Source organism: Dreissena polymorpha, chromosome 3, assembly GCF_020536995.1.
Source record: "Dreissena polymorpha isolate Duluth1 chromosome 3, UMN_Dpol_1.0, whole genome shotgun sequence".
Taxonomy (NCBI): Eukaryota; Metazoa; Mollusca; class Bivalvia; order Myida; family Dreissenidae; genus Dreissena; species Dreissena polymorpha.
Genome location: NC_068357.1, coordinates 50271819 through 50295342, shown reverse-complemented (window position 1 = coordinate 50295342; position 23524 = coordinate 50271819). Strand labels below are relative to the sequence as shown.

Below are 23524 nucleotides of genomic sequence, written 5' to 3'. Positions count from 1 at the left end.
ATAACACCTAATAATCGAACATCTAACAAAAAATCAAAATAACTCATACACTGCATTAAACATGAATCCATAATTATACTTAATAACAACATAACAGTGCTCCTACCAGGCCCTCGGCTCTCTTCACTACATCGCCTGGGATGGAATGAGCGGAGATCTTGTTGAGTGGGATGAAAGTATAGCGCCGTTGCAGCTGTCCTTTCTGTAACAGCAGCTTGCCGGTCTGCTCCGTGTCAACCACTACATTGTACAGCTGAAATGTGAAATAGAAACTGGTTGTGAAAAATATTTCCTTTATTACACTTTTCCCAGTAATTTGCCTTACTTTGACAAGGAAATGATTGCTGGGAAGGAATCTTAGGAAGGAAAATACATCCACCCGAAGAGGGTTCACCAAAACTCTTCCGTATTTAACAGTATAATATAACTATTGGTGAAACAAGATTAATGCTCAAAAGAGGGAAATTTCAAACAATGAGAAATAACACCGCTGTTTATTTCCAAAGGTTTATCATTGATTTCCAATCTAGAAGATAAAGTTGACAAGCTGACCTTTTTTATCTTAGATCTTAAGTAACTCACTTGAAAACCTTGTTGAAGATTAATGCTATAGCTGGATGCTACAAGGGTCAGACCAACAATCAAATCATGAACACACAATTAATGAAACAAAGTTTCAGCTCACAAAACTAACATTTTATAATTAACAATCACCTATGACATCATTTTTTTGGAACAGAATCATTACAATTTCTAACCCACCTTGCCCCCTGCAGCCACTTCAAGGGCTGTTGCAAACTTCATGTCCTTAATTTTGAAGAGGTTGCAAACGAGGCCAGATACTCTTTTACGGTCAAAGTTCTTTTCAGGGTCCCGATAGTCGAAATGCAACTGTGGGCACCTGAAAGCAGATAAATGGTTGTAACTTATTTATCATAAACATAATTTGTTTTAACAACCATAACCTTCAATTCAATAAACAAGTAAAAAAATGTCAAAGAATTAGACTAGCTTTTTTCCACGAGATTTTTCTTACCATTCTCTACACCATCTGACTTTCGATCAATGCTGCCTGAAAACACACTAGACTTACCCACTTGCATATTCCAATCAGGATGTATTAATATTATTTGTGTATCAAGGGCTAATATAACAGTCATTTCAAAGAATTAAATTGCAATTATTCACTTTCCTTTTTCAAAATTCACTTTACAACTGTCTTTATTTCCCCAAAATTTCATGTTTCATGCCTGTGGCTGTCAGGCTAGAGGTTAAGATGAACACTCAGTTTATTTTGGTATCACTTTACCAGAGGAAATAATAGATCAACCCCTTAACTCTTTCCCTCTCAGAAGCTAATTCAAACAAGATGTGTTTGTGGAACACTATTTGACCTTGAAGGATGACCTTGACCTTTCAAAACTCAAAATCTGCAGCTCCATGAGATACACATGCATGCCAAATATGAAGTTGCTATCTTCAATATTGCAAAAGTTATGGCCAATGTTACATGGCTAAAAGTGAGGAAGGTTGAAAAAGCCTGAAAAAAAAATCTGGGGGCCAGGGGGCTGGAAGGCCCCCGGTCAGCTCTAGGGCGATGCCCTGGTCGGGGGCACAGGGGGCCCCGGAAGCTCCTGGAAAATAGCATTTTAGATGGCCAAGGAATGCACTATCCTGGCTTTAAATTTGGAACAAAAATTAAGTCCAGAAATTAATATAAGAATTTAGAATGAGTGCAGGGTTCGACATTTACTTTTTTTACAGCCAGACCATCGGACCAGCTCCTCTTAAAATGTACTAGCCCGAATCTGATGTCAACTAGACCATAAATTACATAGCAAATAAACACAATTGTGTCGTGTAACTGTTTAATCAGGTTTTATCAGTAAATAATTAGTGATAATAATTATAATAATAATTATTAGTGAACACAAGAAAGTTATTTTGATGCACAGAGTAAAAAATAAAATAAAACTGTTTAACAACATAAATTGTTTGTTATAATTTCACTGCTTATCACCAGTTAAACAAATGATGTCTGTACAGCAGGTGACATTTATTCAACGTCATCAAATTCTGGCCTCCTTGACCGCTGTGCTCCATGCTACCACAGCTCCAAGGCCCTTTTTTCTATCATAATCTGTGTCACTTTTACCGTCGGATTCTTCTTTATTAACTTATTTGTCGGACAAAATCCAATCTTGAACAAAGCCATTCTTTAAATAACATTTTATCGTCAGCTACGCCAAAATGTTTACATTCATGATACCGATTTTTGATAGAAGTCGTAACAACATGATGTTAAGTTCTAAGACACTACAGAAAATCATTAATATTCATGACAACTTGACCAATGGAAACAAGCAATTTCTGCGGGAAGCTCTCCTTCGCGTCTAAAAATAGCGATGTATCATCTGAATGCTCCGCGTTTATTTATATACGCTAGTTTTGTTCTGATGTAAATAACAGATACGAGTTATTTCACACATTAAGAGAAAAAGGTTTTCAGTTAGCTATAGTTATATGAATCAGTATAGATTTTTTATGTACGACTATTTGGACAAGCAAGTCCACAGTTTTACTAGCCCGACCACCGATCTTACTAGACAATGTCTGTCAGACGTGCCTTAGTGTCGAACCCTGGAGTGAGAAAAAATCCTATCTTATACAACATATTGCATTTTTTATACAGCTGCAGACCATTTCTTGTTTCTTGTCTTCATAAGCTTCAAAGCTTACCTTTCACCAAAAACAAATATTAAAAGGTAAAAATTCAAAGAATTCAAATCAGATCCAATTGATGGAAACTTTACACATATCACTATATCTATTTATAAAAACACAACCATATTGTTTGGTGAAGACACGCATCACTTTATGGATTGTTGGAACACATTTCACTATACACTATAAACACACCCTGATGATAGAAACTTGATTGTTAATTAATTATGGAAAACAAATATCACTACAATTACACTTAATAGCAGCGCTTCCGTTAGCTTTTATAAGTTGGAAGTCCTCACTTCCAAGCCTAAAATTTTGGACTTCCCAGACATCAATTTTGAAGTCCTACTTTTATTTCAGAAGTTTAATAAAGGTTCATGTTCCAACTCTATCCATTACCCGATAATCCAGTATTATTACGATTTCTATTTTCAAAACCAAAATAAGGCCAATATTGACGTCCGCCATTTTATGCAAGTGAATATAAAAATTGAATTGTGGGATGGGGGAATTCCCACTGAACATGCGTAAATCATGTGACGCGATTTGAGCGCATAGAGCACTGTTCATATTTAGTAATGACGGAAAGTCAACGACTGAATTTAAAATGTTACATGTACCTCCTTTCAGAAAAGTTTGCCTAAGTGAAAGCGAATTTCGGAGAATAAAAACGCGATTTTCTTTAAATTTTACGGAGTACACTTCATTTCGAATCGCGATATAACTTGTCAGGTCATTCATGCACGTAGACCAATATATATGCATAGTAAGGCAATCTCAAAACACGTTATTTAACTACTTATTGCATTATGTGTGACGGCCATTGATATAACAAAATACATTATTCAATTTTAGTATTTTCAAATTCGTAAAATTAAACGTGTTATCCGAAATCATTTCCAGATTTTATTATTCACGGAAAGTTAAAAAAATTCTAGCAACAAATAAACATTTCTTGTGTATTTCGTGTACAAATGGAAATCATGTGAAAATTAGACTTCATGTACAACATCACATCATTCTTCCTCGGGGAAAGCGTGGACTTAAATATTTTATTGCTGAATAAAAACTTCGTAATATGATTGTATACAGCTTCACGTAGGGTCGGCGTGTATTTGGCTGCCTGAACCCTGATTGGCTGATGCGCTTACCAAGAAGAATTTGATTGACAGCTGGAAAAATCAATATTGGCCACTCGCTGAGAATTTCATTGAAAACAGTACCTTTTAGGCGGAGTTAACGGTCTGAATAACCCGATTTACTGTTGACATTTGTACGTGCTGTGTATTAGTAAATAGAGTACATGCCGATTAGCGGACGTCAGTAAATGGCGGTAAATGGTAAACAAACTCATCACTTGTCCCACATCAACCTTCAGATACTGATGATCAGCAAACAGCATTAAACCTGAACAGACATCCAGGGTTGTGAATGAGTCTGAGGGAAGGTAAATTTTGTAAACTGATTTTCACTACAGGAATCACGTTCAAAACGCAATGCTTTACCTAAAAACAGATATTTAAATAAACACAATCTTTAACTTAATAAAAATTGTATTATTTTTGAAAACCTTTTTAAATTCACATTTATCATATTATGTAAAGTCACCAGTATTAATTGTGATCAAAATCAAATGAACGATGAAGGCAATCTTTTGTTTGAGCTCAAAGTCTTTTAATTTGAAATAAGGTCAACAATGTTCAACTAACGACAATTTACCACGAGATCTGTTGTTCAAGATTTTTTGCATTTGACTTAAGCCTTACTTCGTAGATCTTTCATACCCATTCAGAAAGTGGTATCCCTTTCTGATTTATATCCACTGTTGTTTCTTCCCTTTCCCATTTAAATGTTTTTTCAATAATTTTTAAATCTCCGAGATTTTATGAGGTAGGTTCGTTTCTTCAATGCACACAAATCAGTAAAGAAATATGAAACCGACAGCCAATGACATCGCTTGTTTCTGCCAGGTAGGCAGAATCTACCAGTGTAATATGAGAAGCGGTTTTGCGGGCCACGATTTTACGGGCCGCTTATGAAATACGCCAGCGGAATCGGTCCCTCTCCCCTATTTTTTTAAGGAATTTAAGTGAATTGCAGAAATGACTCCTGGACAACCCGATCCGCAGAAATCCGCAGAAAAATCACACCCCTGGACATCAGGTTACTCTCAGGCTGTTCTGGTTTTATGCTGATTGAATATTGCCATTAAAGGGTTTACACAATTTCCTCTTTTCCCTCACCTGGCGACCAGGGTCTCGTGTTTCTCCTGCAGCTGGTTCACTGTCTGTGTGAGTGTGCGTCTGTCTGTCTCCAGTCTCTCATCCTTACCCTCCTCGTAGTCCAGCTTCTTCAGCTCTGCCTGCACAGCATAACACAGGATTATGTTTGGCTTACATGACCACCCATGTAATAAAATTAGTATGGGAAACATTGAAACCAATGAATATACTATGTTGGATATTTTATATTATGTTAAGTTGGATACATAAGATTTTTATGGTCTCTTATACCCTTAAAATGAATATAGTGAATAGTGAATGAATACAAAGATATTACACATAAACATTTCTTTGTGATGATTTTTGACAGTTGGAGAGTGATTTCAAATGCTGGAAAATATACCCCAACCCTGCTGAAGCGTTAGAGAAAACTCTTTCATCTTAACAGGGGTGTGCTTTTTTAAACAGCTGAAATTAAGAGAAATTGCACAAATATTTTTAACAGATCAAGTGCTTTATTTCTGATACAATACAGATACACAGGCAAAATTATGAAACTCATCTGTGCAGCCATTTATACAGTTTAAGCTAATCTTACTTCCAGTTTTTGCAGATTCTGTACGACAGCATCGTAGTTCTGTTTGTCTTTCTGGTATCCCGTCTCTGTCTTCTTCAGATCGGACTCCTTCTTCTTAAGCTCTTGCTGGGCATGCTTCAACCTGCAATACATAAATACTTTGTAAGGTTTGAAGCAATCCTTTTTTAACTCCATAAGAAATATTGATGAATCCAATGATCTTTGAAATATCTTGTGCCTTTTCCTGTAAATCATTACTGGTACATCTTTAGTCCAACTTGAATTGTATACCAAATTGACTGATCGGCTTTCAATTTTAAAACACATTGATAATCGTAATTGTTACTTGGCAAGTCGGTGATAAACTGTTATGAGCATGTCATGTATAACATGCATGTTTTCCAGATCTCTTGACACGCAGTAAATCCCTTTCCCCTATTTCATAAATCCCTGTTTAACAATCATGCAAAATGACAGTTGAAATACAATACTGACCTTTAAAAGAAGGAAATCAGACTGAATTAAGAAGATTTTATAATAAATGTGTGAAATCAGACTGAATTAAGAAGATTTAGTAAGAAATGTGATGCATATAAATTTTAGAACACATCAAGTTTGCAATATAAAATACATATAACTTCAGTCACAATCACATGACAAATATTACTATGCCTTGTTACTATGACTCACTTCATGGAAGCTTGCTTGGCCTCGGTATCTGCATTGCTGATCTCACTCTTGGTAGCTGTAATGGCAAATTAACAATCAGTTAAGGACAATCTTATTATTTAATAAGGAATAACTTGTAATTGAGGTGTCATAATTCATAAGTATATAAAAGCCACACTCTGTGAAAACGGAGATTAATGCCGGTGACTAAAGTTTCGTCCTAGATTAACCTGTGAAGTCTGCACGAGCTTATCGGGGACGACACTTTCTGCCTCTATGGAAATGTTCTTTTACAAAAAAGTCACTTCTTAAAAACAAGAGCACCGCATAACGGGTGCCAGCGCTCGGCTACAGATGCAGTTTTGAATAAATGAAAGCTTGTCTTTGACCTAGTGACCCAAAAATGGGTGTGGCGTGTGGAACTCATCAAGGTGCATCTACATATGAGGTTTCAAAGTTGTAGGTGGAAGCACTTTGATTTTAGAGCCAATGTTAAGATTTTAGCACGGCGGACGCAGGACGGCGAGCTGGCTATGACAATACCTCAGGTTTTCTCTGAAACAGCCGAGCTAAAACTCAAGTGCATAAGTTTAGTGCCGTCCCTCATAAGCCACTGCACAGGTTAATTTGGGCCGACTCTTTTAAACATGCATTAAGCCCAGTTTTCCAACAGCGAGATGCCTTCAAAAACTATCAAATTAATTCAAACAAAATAATTCACCAGCATACACACAGTATGAAAGCACCTACTTATAAGCTGATCATTGAGCGTGGCAGCCTGCCCATCATCGTTACTGGAGAGTCCTGCAGTGACTGCCTGGTAGTGCTTTTGGGCGGCCCCGTGGGCCTCTGAGTCAGCCTCACTCTGGGTCTGCAGCCCTTCCAGCTCCCTAGCCAGCTTATCTAGGTCCTTCTCTCGGCCCTTGATTGCTGTGGAGTTCTGGGAATAAGGCAATGTGTTAGAAACTAACATTTTATTGTTATAAAGTTCTGGAAACGAGACATTGTCAGTGTTAGAAACCAACATTTTATTGTACTTGAGTTCTGGAAACCAGGCATTGTATGGTTAGAAACTAATATTTAATTGTAATTGAGTTCTGGAAATTAGGCATAGTCAGTGTTAGAACCCAACATTTGATTGTTATTGAGTTCTTGAAACACGACATTGTCAGGGTAAGTAACCAACATTTGGTTGTCAATATTTTATTGATATTGAGTTTTGGAAATGAGGCATTGTCAGTGTTTGAAATTAACAATATGACCAAAATTGCACACACTTGTTTCTTATTTTAAAGAGAAATATGTCTTGCGTGTTTGGTGTAATAAAATTAGCCTATGGGTAGAGTACAAAATGGTCATGTCCTCCTTTCTGTCCATGATTGCAATGGAGTATTGGAAACGAGGCGTTGTCAGCGTTAGAAAGTAACATTTTAACCACGGTCTCTCACATTTGTTCTTTAAGTACTTGCTGTTAAGAGAAAGTAAGTGGTTTATTTAAAGAGGACATATTGGTTGTTGATTTTTTGTCCAGAAAAATCCGGGGTCGCAAACAAATTTTAGGGGGAATGGCTGTTGGGCTTCAGTTATATTAAGAAAGGCTCCTAAAGATGCCAAATTGTTGTTGACAAAATGTATAACTTATTTAATGTCTTAATTTTTTATTAAGCAAATGGTAGCATCAATATGGCATTTCCTTTAATCCGAAAATATTTTTATAGACTGGACTAATTTGGAGACTACCGTCACCAATCAAAGACTCAAAATTATTTGTCTTTCTAGATGTCAACCCTGAAAAAGCCTCTGACATAAAACTATTTGTATATAATTGGGGGATTTGGGACTACTATCTCCATACAAAGAGTCTTTCTCTGTACAGCTAATAAGAAGGCAACCTTACATCATTTAGGTTCTTATTCAGCTCCTTCTTTCGTTTATTCTCAGCATTGAGACCCTCTTTCTTGTTATCAACCGCACTTTGTGCCAGTGCCTCCAGTTTTTTATTTTCAGACAGCGATGCCTCCAACTTCTGCATGACGCTGCCAGATTCCTGATCTCGTTTCTTTTCAAGGGTGGCTATCTCGCCATCTAACTCTTTGATCTTGACGTTGATCTGAAATTTGTAATAATTGTTTTATTGAGTTATTTATACAGCAATTTAATTCCCTAGCACTTCAAAATATAAATTATAGAAAGCAGTTAAACATGCACTTAGAAACCATTGGTATACTGTTATAATAACTTATTTATAATCATATTTAACATGGGTTTTTCTGCTTATTTTGGGAAAAGGAGTCTGACCAAATTGGGAATTTTTTATCGACAAAATTGTCCATTTTGGGAATTTTTGCTTCGATGAAACGGCTCATTTTGGGAAAACATTGTGAATTTATCATGCTTAAATAAGTCAGTGGTTTAACAAATAAATTTGTTTTTATTTGTTATTTTGTCTTTTTTTTCTATAAACACATGCAATATTTGGCATGTTCAACGTTTATTCAAGTACTGCAATTTTGTCTTTCAGTGTCAGTTACACTCTGAGAAAAGAACTGTACTGTCAAAAACTTTTAGCAGATATTTTTTACCAAAACAAACACTGGTTAGTCACACAAATTACAGCATAATTTTTCTCTGCTTTCTCTTATGAAAGCATCAAATAGCTCCTCCAATGTTTTTGTCATTCAGATCTAGACTTTCAATGCAGGTACAAAGTATAAGCATCAGATGAGTAAGTTTGGTTTGTGTGGTAATGGGCAGCACAGCAGGTTAAAAATAATCTAATAATCATAAGTCATAAGACACTTCATACTAAAAAAATTTTTGTTTTTTTTTGGAAATTGGGATTTTTTTTTAATTTGGGTTTGGGATCGGGTCCGTTTGCTTTGGGAATGCCTCCGTTTTCCGGAGGGGCAAACAGTGCTGAAAAACCCCTGTTTAATATAATGTTGATTTTTTCCACACATCAAAGTCTATTTTTTCGCACTGCTGTAAAATATGAAGCCCAAAATAAAACACTGATAATGGAAATGTTCCTTCATGTCCATACTACCTCAGTCATCCTATCCTTTAACGTCTTGATGCCCTCTTCCATTTGTTTCAGTTCATCCACAGAACGCTTTTTCTTTTCCTACAAGAAGCATATCAATTTTGCCTGTATTGTATTTTTTAAACCATACATTAAAGCGAAATACAAACGGAATACCACTCGTAATCTCATGGCTGTTGAATACAAAGAAATTGCTGGAAACTTAAATTTGTAAGATTTGTTTTAAATGTCCTTTGTATTATTGAATTCTTTTTGTCTTTTTGATTTACTAACTTACATTACAAATCATCCAAGAACCATAATCATAGAACTGTATACGTGATGAATTACAACAAAAGACTGTTATAAAAAACAATTTTGATTTCACCCTCTAATGGCTTCTTATCAGCTCATGTCTACAGCCATGAAATTTAAAGGGACTTGCTCACAGAATGTTTGAAGTGTGTCAGTAAATGCCTCAAATTGCAAGATTTGAACCGCGAAACTGATAAGCTCATTTTAATGGAAAGAATGAAATTTAAGGAAAAAAAAGAGAAAAGTTTGTCACAAGGGGGATTTAAACCATATAAGTGATCTATAAACCATAACAAAAACAAATGAAATATTCCAAAAATAATTGTTTTGCTTTTAATGCTTTTTTAAACAATATTAAATGGTTATTCATTAAAGAAGCTGTACTTTCTGTGTGAGTTTAAGTCATTTATAGTGGTCTTTAATAAGTAAAGCTGTTACAAATATCCGCATACTGTCATTTTCACAATCTGATGTATGTACCTCTGCACACAAGAACTGGTAGGCAATGTAGAGCTTGTTAAGGTGCTCAAGCTCTCTGTTGATCTTCTGGTACTCCAGATAGGAGGACCGCTCATCCTTCAACTTGGTTATCGTCGGGGAAATATCTTCCTTCAACACCTGTAACAAGCATGATATAAGATGGCAACATGTATGATACGGTCAGGAGTTTTACTTTTATGTTGGTCGAACGCCAAATGGATTTGAAAAAGGTTGTCATGCATAAAAAATGCTGAGACCAATTTATTTGTATAAAGTAATTACTGAAGTGTTTGCTATCAAATTTACAGGGCTTAATGAATTTTAAGTTCTACCATCAAAAACATTTGGCGCTAATTAAACATAAAGGAACAAGAGCTGTCACCATAGGATGACTTATGCTCCCTATAAACGCTTGATAGAAGTTATGAGATTTTTTCGAAACCTAAACACAGGTTCGAAACCTAAACGCGGACCCCAAGTTCAAGGTCAAGGTCACAGGGGTAAAAATTTGTGTGCGTATGGAAAGGCCTTGTCCATATACACATGCATGCCAAATATGAAATTCCTATCTGATGCAACATAGAAGTTATGAGCATTTTTCGAAACCTAAACGCAAAGTGACGGACAGACAAACGGACAGTCCGATCACTGTATGCCCTCCTTCGGGGCAGGGTTGGCACCAATTGACCGCCACCTGTTTTAAACAGCGGTTTTTACCGGTTAAAACCGCCCCGGTCAATACTCCTGAAGTGGTCATTACTGGTCGATTGAACTTTACCCCCAATTTTAATTAATTATCCATGCCTAATTAAACTATATTGATAATATAAATTAAACAGCAATGTTGCCAATAATGTCTTAAGCTATTAATACCCACTATTTTATACCTGTTCATGCAATTTGTAGGCCAATCTCTCAAAATTTTGCAAATTAGTCCAAGTTGGTCGATTGGATTTTTCTGGTAGATTGAACTTTGTTTTCAATTCTAATGAATTATGAATGCTCAGATAATTCTGTGCTTTATTCAACAAGAACCTATCAATTACTGTGTATGAGTTGTTCCTCATGCCCCACTGTCCCCACAGTCTTCTCAGTGACACCTATACAGGACCGGGCACCCAAAACTGATAATAGGGCCTTAAATGGCACCTTTTTGACACGACCCTTACATGTACTTGTCATGTTTTCTTGCCTACATTTCTTTAAATAATTTTTAAACAAAATAGTGAAAAATTCTTATATTTTCCATTGATATAAAAATAAAAAACATAAGAAATAATTAATAAAAGAAAACAATAATGTAAAAGAAGAGTCTAGAGTAGACCCACAATTGGAAAACATTTTTGTTGTCAAAATCAAGAACTTTGATAGCTTAATCATTTGAATACCAATTGAACTTCTAAATATGAAAAGAAAAAAACCGCTCATAATACAGAAAGGAGACAACTTAGAAGTGACTATTAAATTAATAGCAAGTAATCTTCTTTTGTGTGAGTGATCTGAAATAGCCTAAGGGCAGATTTGCTTCATTGTCAATATCAGAGACATAAAACTGCATGGATTTTATTACCAATTAAGGCTTAGGGGCCAGATTTATGACCCTAGAAAACACAAGAGTTCTGTTTGTCCATCTGCTTATCAAATAGATATATCAATAGATAAGAGAAATACTATGGTAACTACAATAGTAATAATACTTTAGTAACAGATGTGATACACCGAGATAAATTTATTGCCTGAGTCCTAATATATATTTGAGGCCATTTCCATAAATAATAAAGATTTAATTTTTTACAACTTTAAAGATTTTTTTACAATAAATGACTCAAACAAAGTTTATCAATTACAGAATAATTATTGATTTAATATAAAATAGCTCCTTTGTGATGTTTACATGCTACAATTTTCAATCGACCTGTATTGACCAGTAATGACCGGCATTGACCAGTAATGACCGGTTTTAACCGGGTATTGACCGCCGGCCTGGTCAATACTCAATTGACCAGTCAATATGCCAACCCTGCTTCGGGGGAATAAAAATTGGCTACACTGGGATACTGGGAGATTGGGATATACAGCTGCAACTAAATAGCTGTCAATACTTTTTTGCAATTTACATTAAGTATTTTTTTATCTCACAAGCTAAGAAAAAGTAGTTGGTAACTTTCTATATGTCCTACCGTGTCAATTTCTTGAAGCTTTGCATCCTTCTTCTCTATGGTTCTTTGAGCCGCCTCTTTCTTGTTTTCATAGAGCCGAGTACCAGCTGCCTCTTCAATCATCGACAAAATCTATAACAGAGAGATACAAATTACCAACGACACTCAAGAGAAAGAAATGTCTTTTAAAACTTCATTCCCTTTTTATATGTACAAGCTACATACAACCTGTTAAGTGGAACTGTTTTTTTGTGGAGTGTGCTCAGAATCTTATCAGTTAAAAAAATTAATACATGTTTACACGGCACATAAATGTGACAATAATATTTTCAAAAGTATTGGGGTTTTTAGGCTGCTGTATTTTGCAAAGAAATAAGGCGAAAAAAGTGAAAGTCTTCAGAAAAGGCTTAACTCTTATACCAACAGACACAATCTACAGACTTACCTCAGGGGGCTTCATGTTCAGCACTTTCGTTATACGACCCTGCATGATCAAGAAGTGGGGATTGTTCACATTCAGCTGAACGGAGCAGAACAAGTCCTGCACTCTTGTGTTGTTGGCATTGCTACCATTGATCAAGTATTTGTTGCGACCTCCAACCACAACCTGAAAGTCAACAGATTGACAAGAAAAGGTAATGAGGAAGTTAAATTGTTTATATTCGTTAACTTAAACTTATTTGCATACCGGTATTTAGCTTTGTATTCTGACTTATCACTTGAATTGGATTAATTTACTTTTCAATGGCCAAGTGTTTCTCACTTCAAATAATGATGGAGAAAATAGACATGCCAGAATGTTGGATTGTTACATTTCCAGCTTACAGCTACATTTACAATATTCAGACGTAATTTACGCCCAATAATCAACAAATGATACACCTGAATTTGTAAGACAGATTTTTTTATTGTAAATTGAATGAAATATATACTGGAAAGGCATTTCAAGCAGAAAGCTGACCTGTCTGGTGATTGTTATTTCATCGTATTGCTCATAACCTAACGGACTCTGTTTCTTGTCCAAGTTGTCAAATGTGATGCTGACTGTAGCCTTTGTGATACCTGCCTGGCCATTCTTATACACAAGCTCTTGGAGATTTGTAGCTCTCACCTGCAGTATGAAGATATTTTTTCTTTCATATTTGGGTCCAGTAGGGGGGACCCATTCCCAATCGAAAAAAATATATATATTCCCAATTGAAGGTTTCCACACATACACAAATTTAATAAGTCAAATATTGTCAATTATCTCCAAATCAAGCTCTATAAGTCGAACCTTAGAAAATATAACATTAAAATCACTTTAATTATACATTTTTAAGTATTTGTAAGTATAAAGTCAACAACATTAATTTCCCAATTTTAGCCAAAATGGTGAAAAAAAACAACACTGAATAAGATGCAATTTGATTTTTTTTAAACTTTAAAAGCATGCCAAATCACTAGTAAACTACATGTATTCTGCATTGTTTGACAGACCTTTCTTTGCTATTCTAGACCCTAAAATTAATGCAGTACATGCAAGCCATGATTTTCAGTATTGTTAAATTTCTTGTTACACCAGTCTGGTGTAAGAGTGTCCTATTTGCTTTTTTATTTTGAAGTACAGTCAGGATTCGCCATGGTACAAACTATGCAATAAATGTTCATAACAGCTATTAATAACACTAGTTGACACTGCATACTGTAAGAATATGGCACTTCTACTAGACACTTCTCTCTATAAACATGTGTTGTTTTGCAGAACGGTCATCCAGAAGGCAAAACTGGCCTCATTCTCAAGCCGTCAAAATTTCGTGAATTTCGGATTAGTACTTCCTGAGATTATGCAGGGAAAAGAACAACCATTGAGAAAATGACACAAAAATAATCAAAGAGCAATAACTCCATGACAAATCAGTGAACCAAAAAACCACAACAATTGTGTCTGATTCTCCATGTCTGCCTTAAAGGGATATAACTATATCAAGTTTCATCAATTGCTGATCATTTATGTTTAACATAACATGCAGAAAAGAAAAATAGATAAGTAATAATAAAAAAATAATAACAACCTGACAAGAGGAGCCTGTCCATCATTATTCATTTAATAGTGTCATAAGACATGAGATGGACATATTTATTAGCAATGTGCACTAAGTAACTAAAAATCAATACAAAAATTCATCAATTTAGATCATTATGTTTTTGGTGCAAACACAAAGGGCAATCATTCACTTGGGCAATTGCACTTTACTGGTACGTGAAAAAGAATGGAGCCCATTCACTGAAAAAACTAAATAAAATAGTACAAACTGACAAGGATGCACATGCTGCATATCAAGTTTCATCAAATTTAGATAATTTGTATTTGAAAATAAAGGTTGACAGACAAGAGGACGCACATCGTTTTACAATGTGTACTGATAAAAATTTGCACATGTGGATCAACCGACATCCCTATTGCACCAATCGACCGCCCCCGGTTTTAACCAGCGGTTTTTACCGGTTTATTAAAACCGCCCCGGGCAATACTCCCGAAGTGGTCATTACTGGTCAATACTGGTCGATTGAACTTTACCCCCAATTTTAATTAATTATTCATGCCTAATTAAACTATATTGATAATATAAATTAAACAGACATGTTGCCAATAATGTCTTAAGCTATTAATACCCACTATTTTATACCTGTTCATGCAATTTGTAGGCCAATCTCTCAAAATTTGCAAATTAGTCAAAGTTGGTCAATTGGATTTTTCTGATTGATTGAACTTTTTTTCAATTTTAATGAATTATGAATGCTCAGATAATTCTGTGCATGATTCAACAAGAACCTGAACCTGTCAATTACTGTGTATGAGTAATTCCTCATGCCCCACTGTCCCCACAGTCTTCTCAGCTATACAGGTTGGGGCACCCAAAACTGATGATAGGGCCTTAAATGACACCTTTTTGACACGATCATTACTTGTCATGTATTCTTGCATTGATTTCTTTAAATACTTTTTAAACAAAATAGCGAAAAAATCTTTTATTTTCCATTGATATAAAAATAAAAAACATATTAAGAAATAATTATTAAAAGAAACAAGATGTGTTTGTGAAACACTATGTCCCCGTATATAACGTTTGACCTTGCAGGATGACCTTGACCTTGACCCTTCACCACTCAAAATGTGCAGCTCCATGAGATACACATGCATGTCAAATATAAAATTGCTAGCTTCAATATTGCAGAAGTGACATTTCATGAGCAATATGGCCACATATATTTGACCTCTGACCTTGAAGAATGACCTTGACCTTTCTTTCACCACTCAAAATGTGCAGCTCTATTAGATACACATGCATGCCATATATCAAGTTGCTATCTTGAATATTGAAATATTGCAAAAGTGTACATTAAATTAGCGATTTTGACCCATATATTTTACCTTTGACCTTGAAGGATGACCTTGACCTTTCACCACTCAAAATGTGCAGCTCCATGAGATACATATGCATGCCAAGTATCAAGTTGCTATCTTCAATATTGCAAAAAATAGTGCAAATGTTAAAGTTGGCGCAAACCAACAGACCAACAGACAGGGCAAAAACAATATGTCCCCCACTACTCTTGTGGGGGACATAAAAAATAATTGAAAAGAAGAGTAGACCCACAATTGGAAAACATTATTTGTTGGCAAAATCAAGAACTTTGATTGTTTATTCATTTGAATACCAATTGAACTTTTAAATATGAAAAGGAACAAACCCTCTTAATACAGAAAGGTAACAAGTTAGAAGTAACTATTAAATTAATAGCAAGTACAATGGAATCTCCTTTTGTGTGAGTGATATGAAACTGCCTAAGGGCAGATTTGATTAATTGTCAATATCAGAGACATAACACTGCATGCATTTTATTACCAATTAAGGCTTAGAGGCCAGATTTATTACCCTAGAATACACAACAGTTCTGTTTGTCCATCTGCTTATCAAATAGATATATCAATAGATAAGTGAAATACTATGGTTCCTACAATAGTAATAATACTTTAGTAACAGATGTGATACACTGAGACTTATGTATTTGAGGCTGTTTCCATAAATAATAAAGAAGTAACTTTTTACAGCTTTAAAGATTGATTTTACAATAAATAACTCAGAAAAAAGTTTATCAATTACAGAATACTTATTGATTTAATATAAAATGGCTCCTTTGTGATGTTTAAATGCTACAATTTTCAATCGACCAGTATTGACCAGTAATGACCAGTATTGACCGGTTTTAACCGGGTATTGACCACCGGCCCAGTGCTAGCTGAAAAGCCTAAATCGTACCTTTTGACATCAATTGACATGACGCCTTATCAGTGATCGTTCCGCCCACTTAATCACGTGGCTCAGCGGGAAGAAAACCTAGACAAGCAGCGGGAAGAACACCTAGACAAGCTAACACCAAAATGGCTTCTTTGCCTATAGACTGCATATAGATTTACGCGATATTCCGGATAATTTTATGGACTTGTTTAACACCATATTACACTTGTAAGGGGGTTGATGCTATTTAGTTATTCTGCAAATGCAAAAAAATACGATTAAAGAGAACAACAGCTATTTATAACGGGTAAATCGGTACATTAAACACGCTCTCAAACGCTTGCGCGCTTACCGAAATAGAACCCGTTATTACGTGTAATGGTGGTATTTGCAATAAATTAACACTTCACCGGTATTTACCCGTGTTATTAACAAAATTATTACCGAAACATCCCCCCACCCTTCCCGTGTATTTGACACGAAATAGCGCTTTATAACTGGGAATTCGGTGAAGTTTTACGCGCTTTCTGACGCCGGGTGGGTACCTCAATCCCACATGTTATTGCGTATAAGTGATATTAATCATATTAAACATTGCTTATGGGACATTTATCAATCACTATAATTTAAAGCGCAAAAACAACACAGTAAGTTTGGGCATTGTCTGATATAAAATTAGCGTTGTACAAAATGGAATACGGTCAGGCTATTATAAATTAAAAAGGCTACCAATATCAGAGGCTCGCCCAGGTACCGACTTCCCCGAAGTTACCGCATTTATTGGTTAACTTATATCAGTAATAATAACTCTTTTACAATAGCATTTATCGATACGTCTTTATTAAAATAATAACAAAATTGTTTTCACTTGTTTCTGACACACACACAGAAACGCGATTTTTAACGAGGATTTCGTAAAGTTACACGAATTCGGTACCAAAATTCTCAATTATTTTACATGCACACGTGACATAATACATACTTAATAATGCTTAGTTATTGCTTATATGACATTTCACGTTTGTGAAATAAATTAATGTTCTATAAAGGGGATCTCGGTAATTCTTGAAGCTTCCACTCGCTCTTGTCAAGACCGCATTGCCGCGTTGGAAATGGTATAAATTTAATTCATCTAACTTATCTTTCTGGATACCAAATGTCAGAGTTGCATTAACCCTTTTTACACCGTTTTTGCCATATTTCATTTCCGTTTTTTAATTCGAACAAAATAAACGAAACTCGTTTAAAAAATAAGATCTAGGCATTCGAGCGCCTAGTGTGGATTAAAAGCATTTATTGGTGACACCACATGACTGCAAATGTGTAGATAACGTTAATAAGATAATACATCCATGGTTCAAACAAAAATCTCAAACCTAAATTCAAGCACTTTTCAAGGACTTTTTAAGGCCAAATTTTCATTTTCAAGGCCGAGAACCGTATGTTAGTTTCCTTTAAAAAATGCATTTTCAAGCCAGATTAACACAGTATATATCATTTATTTGCTCTAACACATTAAACTAATTTCACAATAAATCATTTGTGTTATTTCTAATTATTACATACACATAAATGTTATCCATCCTTAACTCAATGAGTCTCACATATGCATTTACTTTTTAAAGTTATTACAAACAAACACACTGTCTCTTTACATGCTCACATCAAACAGACTAGTTCATTTAATTTAAACAGAAGTCAGTTACTATAACATTTTGTATTTCAAAGGGCTGTTGTTGTTAATGTCTGTTTTAGATTGCACAGTTTTAACAATAGCACCTTCCTGTTTCACCAAAAAGCACAATGCAGGACCCCTGTTTGCTTCTCAATTTCATGTTTTCTTTGTGGGTTTCCCCTTTATCGAGGCTTTTCAAAGCGCTTTCACCCATTCCCCCCGACACCAATGGTCTTTATATAGACCCAACAATGTGCTTTTCAAATGTCATTTGTTTTCTGTTCCGAGGAACATTCATAAGTTTCGCGCAAAACATATCGATAAACGTCATTTTGACAACTTCTTTATGACCAGAAAATAGCGCCATTAATATTCATGTTTAAAGAATGTTGACGTATCGTATAAGTTGTAATTATTTAAGCATTTTTCTGCATATCATCGGTGTTTATGACCAGAAAGTAGCGCCAGGAATATTCAGTTAACCACTCTGGTTTGAAACGACACTTCCCCATCGCTGAATTTTTACTCGCGAAAATTGATCACAATGGCGAACCTCTGACGTAGTACACATAATCTGTGACGTGTACACTTAATGTTTCGTACCCAATAGTGTACGAAACTTATATTTTGGTACACATTTTTTGCGCGAAGGAATTTATGATAAATTTTCGTAATATTTTCCTTAAGAACGATTTAAGTTTATGGCGATGATAAAAGTAATTTTGAACAAAATAAAAATTTTCAAGGCTTTTTTACATGAAATAAGTATTTTTCTAGCACTTTTTCAAGGCCAACCTTTGTTCAAGGGCTTTTCAAGCCTAGGACTCGTTTTCAAGCACTTTTCAAGCCCTGTGCGAACCCTGATATCACATGTCACCTTCAAATAACATGTATGATGTCAATTAAGTGCATTACTATCAGAGTAATAAAACACAGCACGAATTAGGCTTCATGCTGGGTTTTATTTCTCTTTAAGTAATGCAGATGCAGGGCTTTTTTTAAGCGGACGCCCGCTTGCCCTTGCCGGGTTAAAATCGTCGCGGGCAAGTGATTTTCCAAACCAGATAGTCCGCCGGGCAAGTCCGTTTCGTATTAGCACAAATGCGGTATTTTTTCGACTTTTCCCCTTGTATCTATTTATTTTCTTTGGGTCAATATATTTTTTATCAAGTACAAGTAAAACGAGATTTGATTGGTCGCTTGCATTGTATAAGCAAATCTAAACGCTCAAAACAAGTTCTACTCGGCAGACGTTTCAACATGGCGGACGGCAGCGTCCAGCCAATCTTTTCTATTTTTCATGAAAGTAACTCGAAACACTGAAAGGAACAAGCCAAAACAACCGAAAAAGAAAGGAAGAGAAAATATGAAAATGAATCACGAAAGCGTAACTTTCAAACTATTGTAAAAATATTTCATTTATTTCACAACAAAACATCGTGGCTTGGTGAATTTCCATGGCTTGAATTTGATAAAGAGTCGTGATTGATGAAATGCAAGATTTGTCTCAAATTTGAAAACAACAGTAGTTTCGTAACAGGTTCATTTTTTTTTTCGAAAAGATTCTGTTAAAGTGCATGAGGATTCACAGTCACCCTACGTAACCCTAACCCTATCCCTAATGTAAAAAAGGATGAGGCTCAAAATTAATCTATGCCATAACTTCTATAGATATAGTGACAACTATACCGTTTTAAAATGTTAAAAGTAATAAACTCTTCATATGTATTGTATTCAATATAAGTGACTATTCAATGAAATAAAACTGTCCAGATTTTGTTTTGTTGACAACTTTATATTATAAAAACGATTATTATATTAATTTTGATACATTGAATATAGCTGAAATTAAGTCTAGCATAATAATGCATGTGAATCAATGCTTTAAAGATCAAATGACAATAAAAAATTGACTTCAAAATAGGGCAACCAGTTTTTAATGAGGGCAAGTAGATGTTCAAAGTAACCTGCCCCCCGGGCAAGTGAGTGTCAATTTGTTACGTTAACCCCTGAGATGAACCTCGCTTCTGCATATTAATGACCTAGTAACTGATAAAACTATTTTTTTTAAAGTGAAATATTATGTGATAATCAGATCGATAACATAAACTATTTAAACCTGCTAGTATATCCGATAAAAATATATTATAATTGTCTTTGACAGTGTTGACGTTCAGTTGTTCGTGGTGACAATCACATGCATTTATACATCTCTTACACTTCTCAAGATATCTTTTCGGCTCTAGAAACGATATAAATTCAATGTCACCAACTAATCTTTCAGGATATCGATTGTCCAAGTTACATAATCCCCATTGACACCGTTTAACCATTTTTAATCGTTTTTTTTAAGAGGAAAACAAAAGAAACTTGTTGGAATAAAACTATAAAAGTGAACCTAAACATGTAGCTTGTCTAGAAAATGGCGGACAGGTCGTTGCTAACGAGTGCACCCGATTAATCGATCGCTGATTGGTGGATCAATTCTAGTGGGCGGAGCGATCATAGATAAGGCGTCATGTCGATTGCACTCAGTATTTCCTGCTGAATGGAAAGAAGGACATGCAGTGATATTTTTACAAATTTTTTCATCCGAGTCCTGGGACTCGATAACTTGCAAATCTATGAGTCCCAGAATTGAAAGAATGAGTCCAAATATTAAACAATATTATCTTTTGAGAAATGTCAATGTATTTTTTAAACTCAGTCACAGTTCGAAACTTTGCATCCCCAGAGGTTTTTGTGAGTACAGGACGAAAGACTCGCAGGTAAAAAAATCCAGCGCTTCCGTTAGCTTTTAAAAGCTGGAAGTCCTGACTTCCAAGCCTAAAATTGTGGACGTCCCAGACATACATTTTGAAGTCCCACTTTTATTTCAGAATTTTAATATACATTCATGTTCCAACTCTATCCATTACCCGATAATCTGGTATTATTATGATTGCTATTTTCAAAACAAAAGTACGGCCAATATTGACGTCTGCAAATGTCCGCCATTTTACGCAAGTGCATATTCAAATTGAATTGTGGGATTGGGGAACTCCCATTGAACATGCGTTAATCACGTGACGCGATTTGAGAGCATAGAGCGCTGTTATATTTAGTAAATACGACAAATCAACGACTGAATTTAAAATGTTACACGTACATGTACCTCCTTTCAGAAAAGTTTGATAAGTGAAAGCGAATTTCGGAGAATAAAAACGCGTCTTTCTTTAAATTTTACTGAGAACACTTCATTCAGAATTGCGATATACACGTGTAACTTGTCAGGTCATTCATGCATGTAGACCAGGGCTTGCACTAAGAAATAAATTTTGGAAGTCCTGACTTCCCGCCCTTTAATTATGAAACTTTGATCAATTTTGTTTTTCTTTAATTATTTTTGCCGTCTTTCTTTTACCGTACCGTCTGCCCAAAACCAGCAATTATCTCCTAATCATTAGACAACATATGGCACGCGAAGAGACACGAGTGTGTTGTTAAAGCAACCAATTTTAAGCGACTGCTTTGTCACGGTCAATTTGCGATCCGCGTGGGGGGTAAATTGTGTAACCGTTAGATAAACAATAAACTTGCTAATCACCTGCGGGCGGTAGCAAATATAAGGAGGCGGAGTTTAGACTGATCGAGACGTGTGCAAAACACATTGAGTCGGCAGAAAGCAGTGTTGATTGAAGTGTTATTTTAAACGACAGCTCACGTCACGGGTTGCTATTTTCGGCGTATGACCAATTTTAAGGAAGTACAGTGGACGTCATGGCTTTTTTTTATCGGCGTATGGAAACAATTATCGGGCGTAATATACGGCCGTACGCCGCTTAGTGCAAGCCCTGATGTAGACCAATATGTATGCATAGTTTGGCAATCTCAAAACACGTTATTTAACTACTTATTGCATTATGTGTTATGGCTGTTGATATAACAAAATACATTATTCAATTTTAGTATTTTCAAATGCGTATAATTAAACGTGTTATCCAAAATCATTTCCAGATTTTATTATTCACGGAAAGTTAAGAAAATTCTATCAACAAATACACATTTCTCGTGAATAGCGTGCACAGATGAAAATCATGCAAACATTAGACTTCATGTACAACATCACATCATTCTTCCTCAGGGAAAGCGTGGACTCAAATATTTGATTGCTGAATAAAAACTTTGTAGCGCAGAGGTCGCTAACATTATTGTATACAGCTTCACATGGGGTCGGCGTGTATTCGGCTGCCTGTACGCTGATTGGCTGATGCGCCAAGAAGAATTTGATTGACAGCTGGAAAAATCAATATTGGCCACTCGCTGAGAAATTCATTGATAACAATACCTCTTAGGCGGAGTTAAGGTCTGAATAACCCGATTTACTGTTGACATTTGTAGCTGTTGTGATTAGAAAATAGTGTACATGTAGATAATTGGACGTCCAAGGGACTTCCATCATTACGTATAATGGACGTACGACTGCCGTTTTCGGGCGTAATTTACGCCCGGACGTCCATTAACGGAAGCGCTGAAAATCACTGGACATTATGCATTTTACAAACAATTAGATCTATACTTGTCATTGTGCATAGAATGTTTGTAACGTAATGAATATACTCACGTGTGTCAAATTTGTTATTCCCAGCAAAAAGCAAATGGAATCTAGAATGTTTGACTTGCCACTACCATTGAGACCGGTAATGGCGTTGAAAAGTGGGTCAAACCCATTGATCTCGGTTCTCTGTGCATAGGATTTAAATCCATCGATCACTATTGATTTGATATGCATTATTTTTCTTTATCTTTTTTACATAATTATTCAAATATACAGCTTTGTTTTGAAAGTTGAAAAATGCGCGCAAAGGTAGTAAAAGGTCAAGGTTGTCAGCTATGTAACTTAAAGAGATATGTACTCAAAGAAAATAAAACGAAAACAATGGCTACATTGCACTAACATTCTAAAAGAAAGGGCCAAGTTTTCCAGTGAATTTTCGATGTATGTTTGCTCGATTAAAATGTTATTAATAGTTCAAGACTGGTGTAAAATACATAATGGCAGAATCATAACAATAATGGGACTGACATATTAAACAATAGTTCAGTGTTCCTGATCTTCCAGCAAAATATAGCAAAGCGCTGAAGTAACTGCCGTTGTAAACAGACAGCATTTTTCTCCCTCACTTTGGTGTTAACCCTACTTCAGTCTTCAAAACCAAAGAGTCAACACAATGCTTTGAAGTAGAACATAATATGAAGTAAAAAGAAACAAACTTTGGTTGTGCCTAGTACAACCTCACCAAGTCAGTTCCATCAGCATTATCATAATCGTTATCATCATCATCATCATTGTCAGAATTCAACATCATCATCACAATTACCATCATCATAATTATATTCAGCATCAAATTCATCA

The 23524-nt window shown here is 35.4% G+C and overlaps 2 protein-coding genes across 4 annotated transcripts in view; both read right to left on the bottom strand.

Annotated features, from left to right (window-relative positions):
• The window catches only part of LOC127874088 (structural maintenance of chromosomes protein 2-like), a 56297-nt gene extending 33298 nt beyond the window's left edge, over positions 1-22999 (bottom strand). The window contains exons 1-13 of the mRNA XM_052418207.1: positions 22733-22999; positions 13133-13282; positions 12617-12778; positions 12193-12303; positions 10013-10150; positions 9242-9319; positions 8093-8305; positions 6946-7135; positions 6217-6271; positions 5548-5668; positions 4971-5089; positions 763-901; positions 107-253 (exon numbers count right to left, since the gene is read on the bottom strand). Of these exons, the coding sequence (XP_052274167.1) occupies positions 107-253; positions 763-901; positions 4971-5089; positions 5548-5668; positions 6217-6271; positions 6946-7135; positions 8093-8305; positions 9242-9319; positions 10013-10150; positions 12193-12303; positions 12617-12778; positions 13133-13282; positions 22733-22900 (1791 nt within the window). The 5' untranslated portion in view covers positions 22901-22999. The remainder of the gene's footprint in view (positions 1-106; positions 254-762; positions 902-4970; positions 5090-5547; positions 5669-6216; positions 6272-6945; positions 7136-8092; positions 8306-9241; positions 9320-10012; positions 10151-12192; positions 12304-12616; positions 12779-13132; positions 13283-22732) is intronic.
• Positions 1-23524, bottom strand: part of LOC127874089 (zinc finger SWIM domain-containing protein 6-like) — a 358176-nt gene that overhangs the window by 246141 nt on the left and 88511 nt on the right. The window lies entirely within an intron of this gene.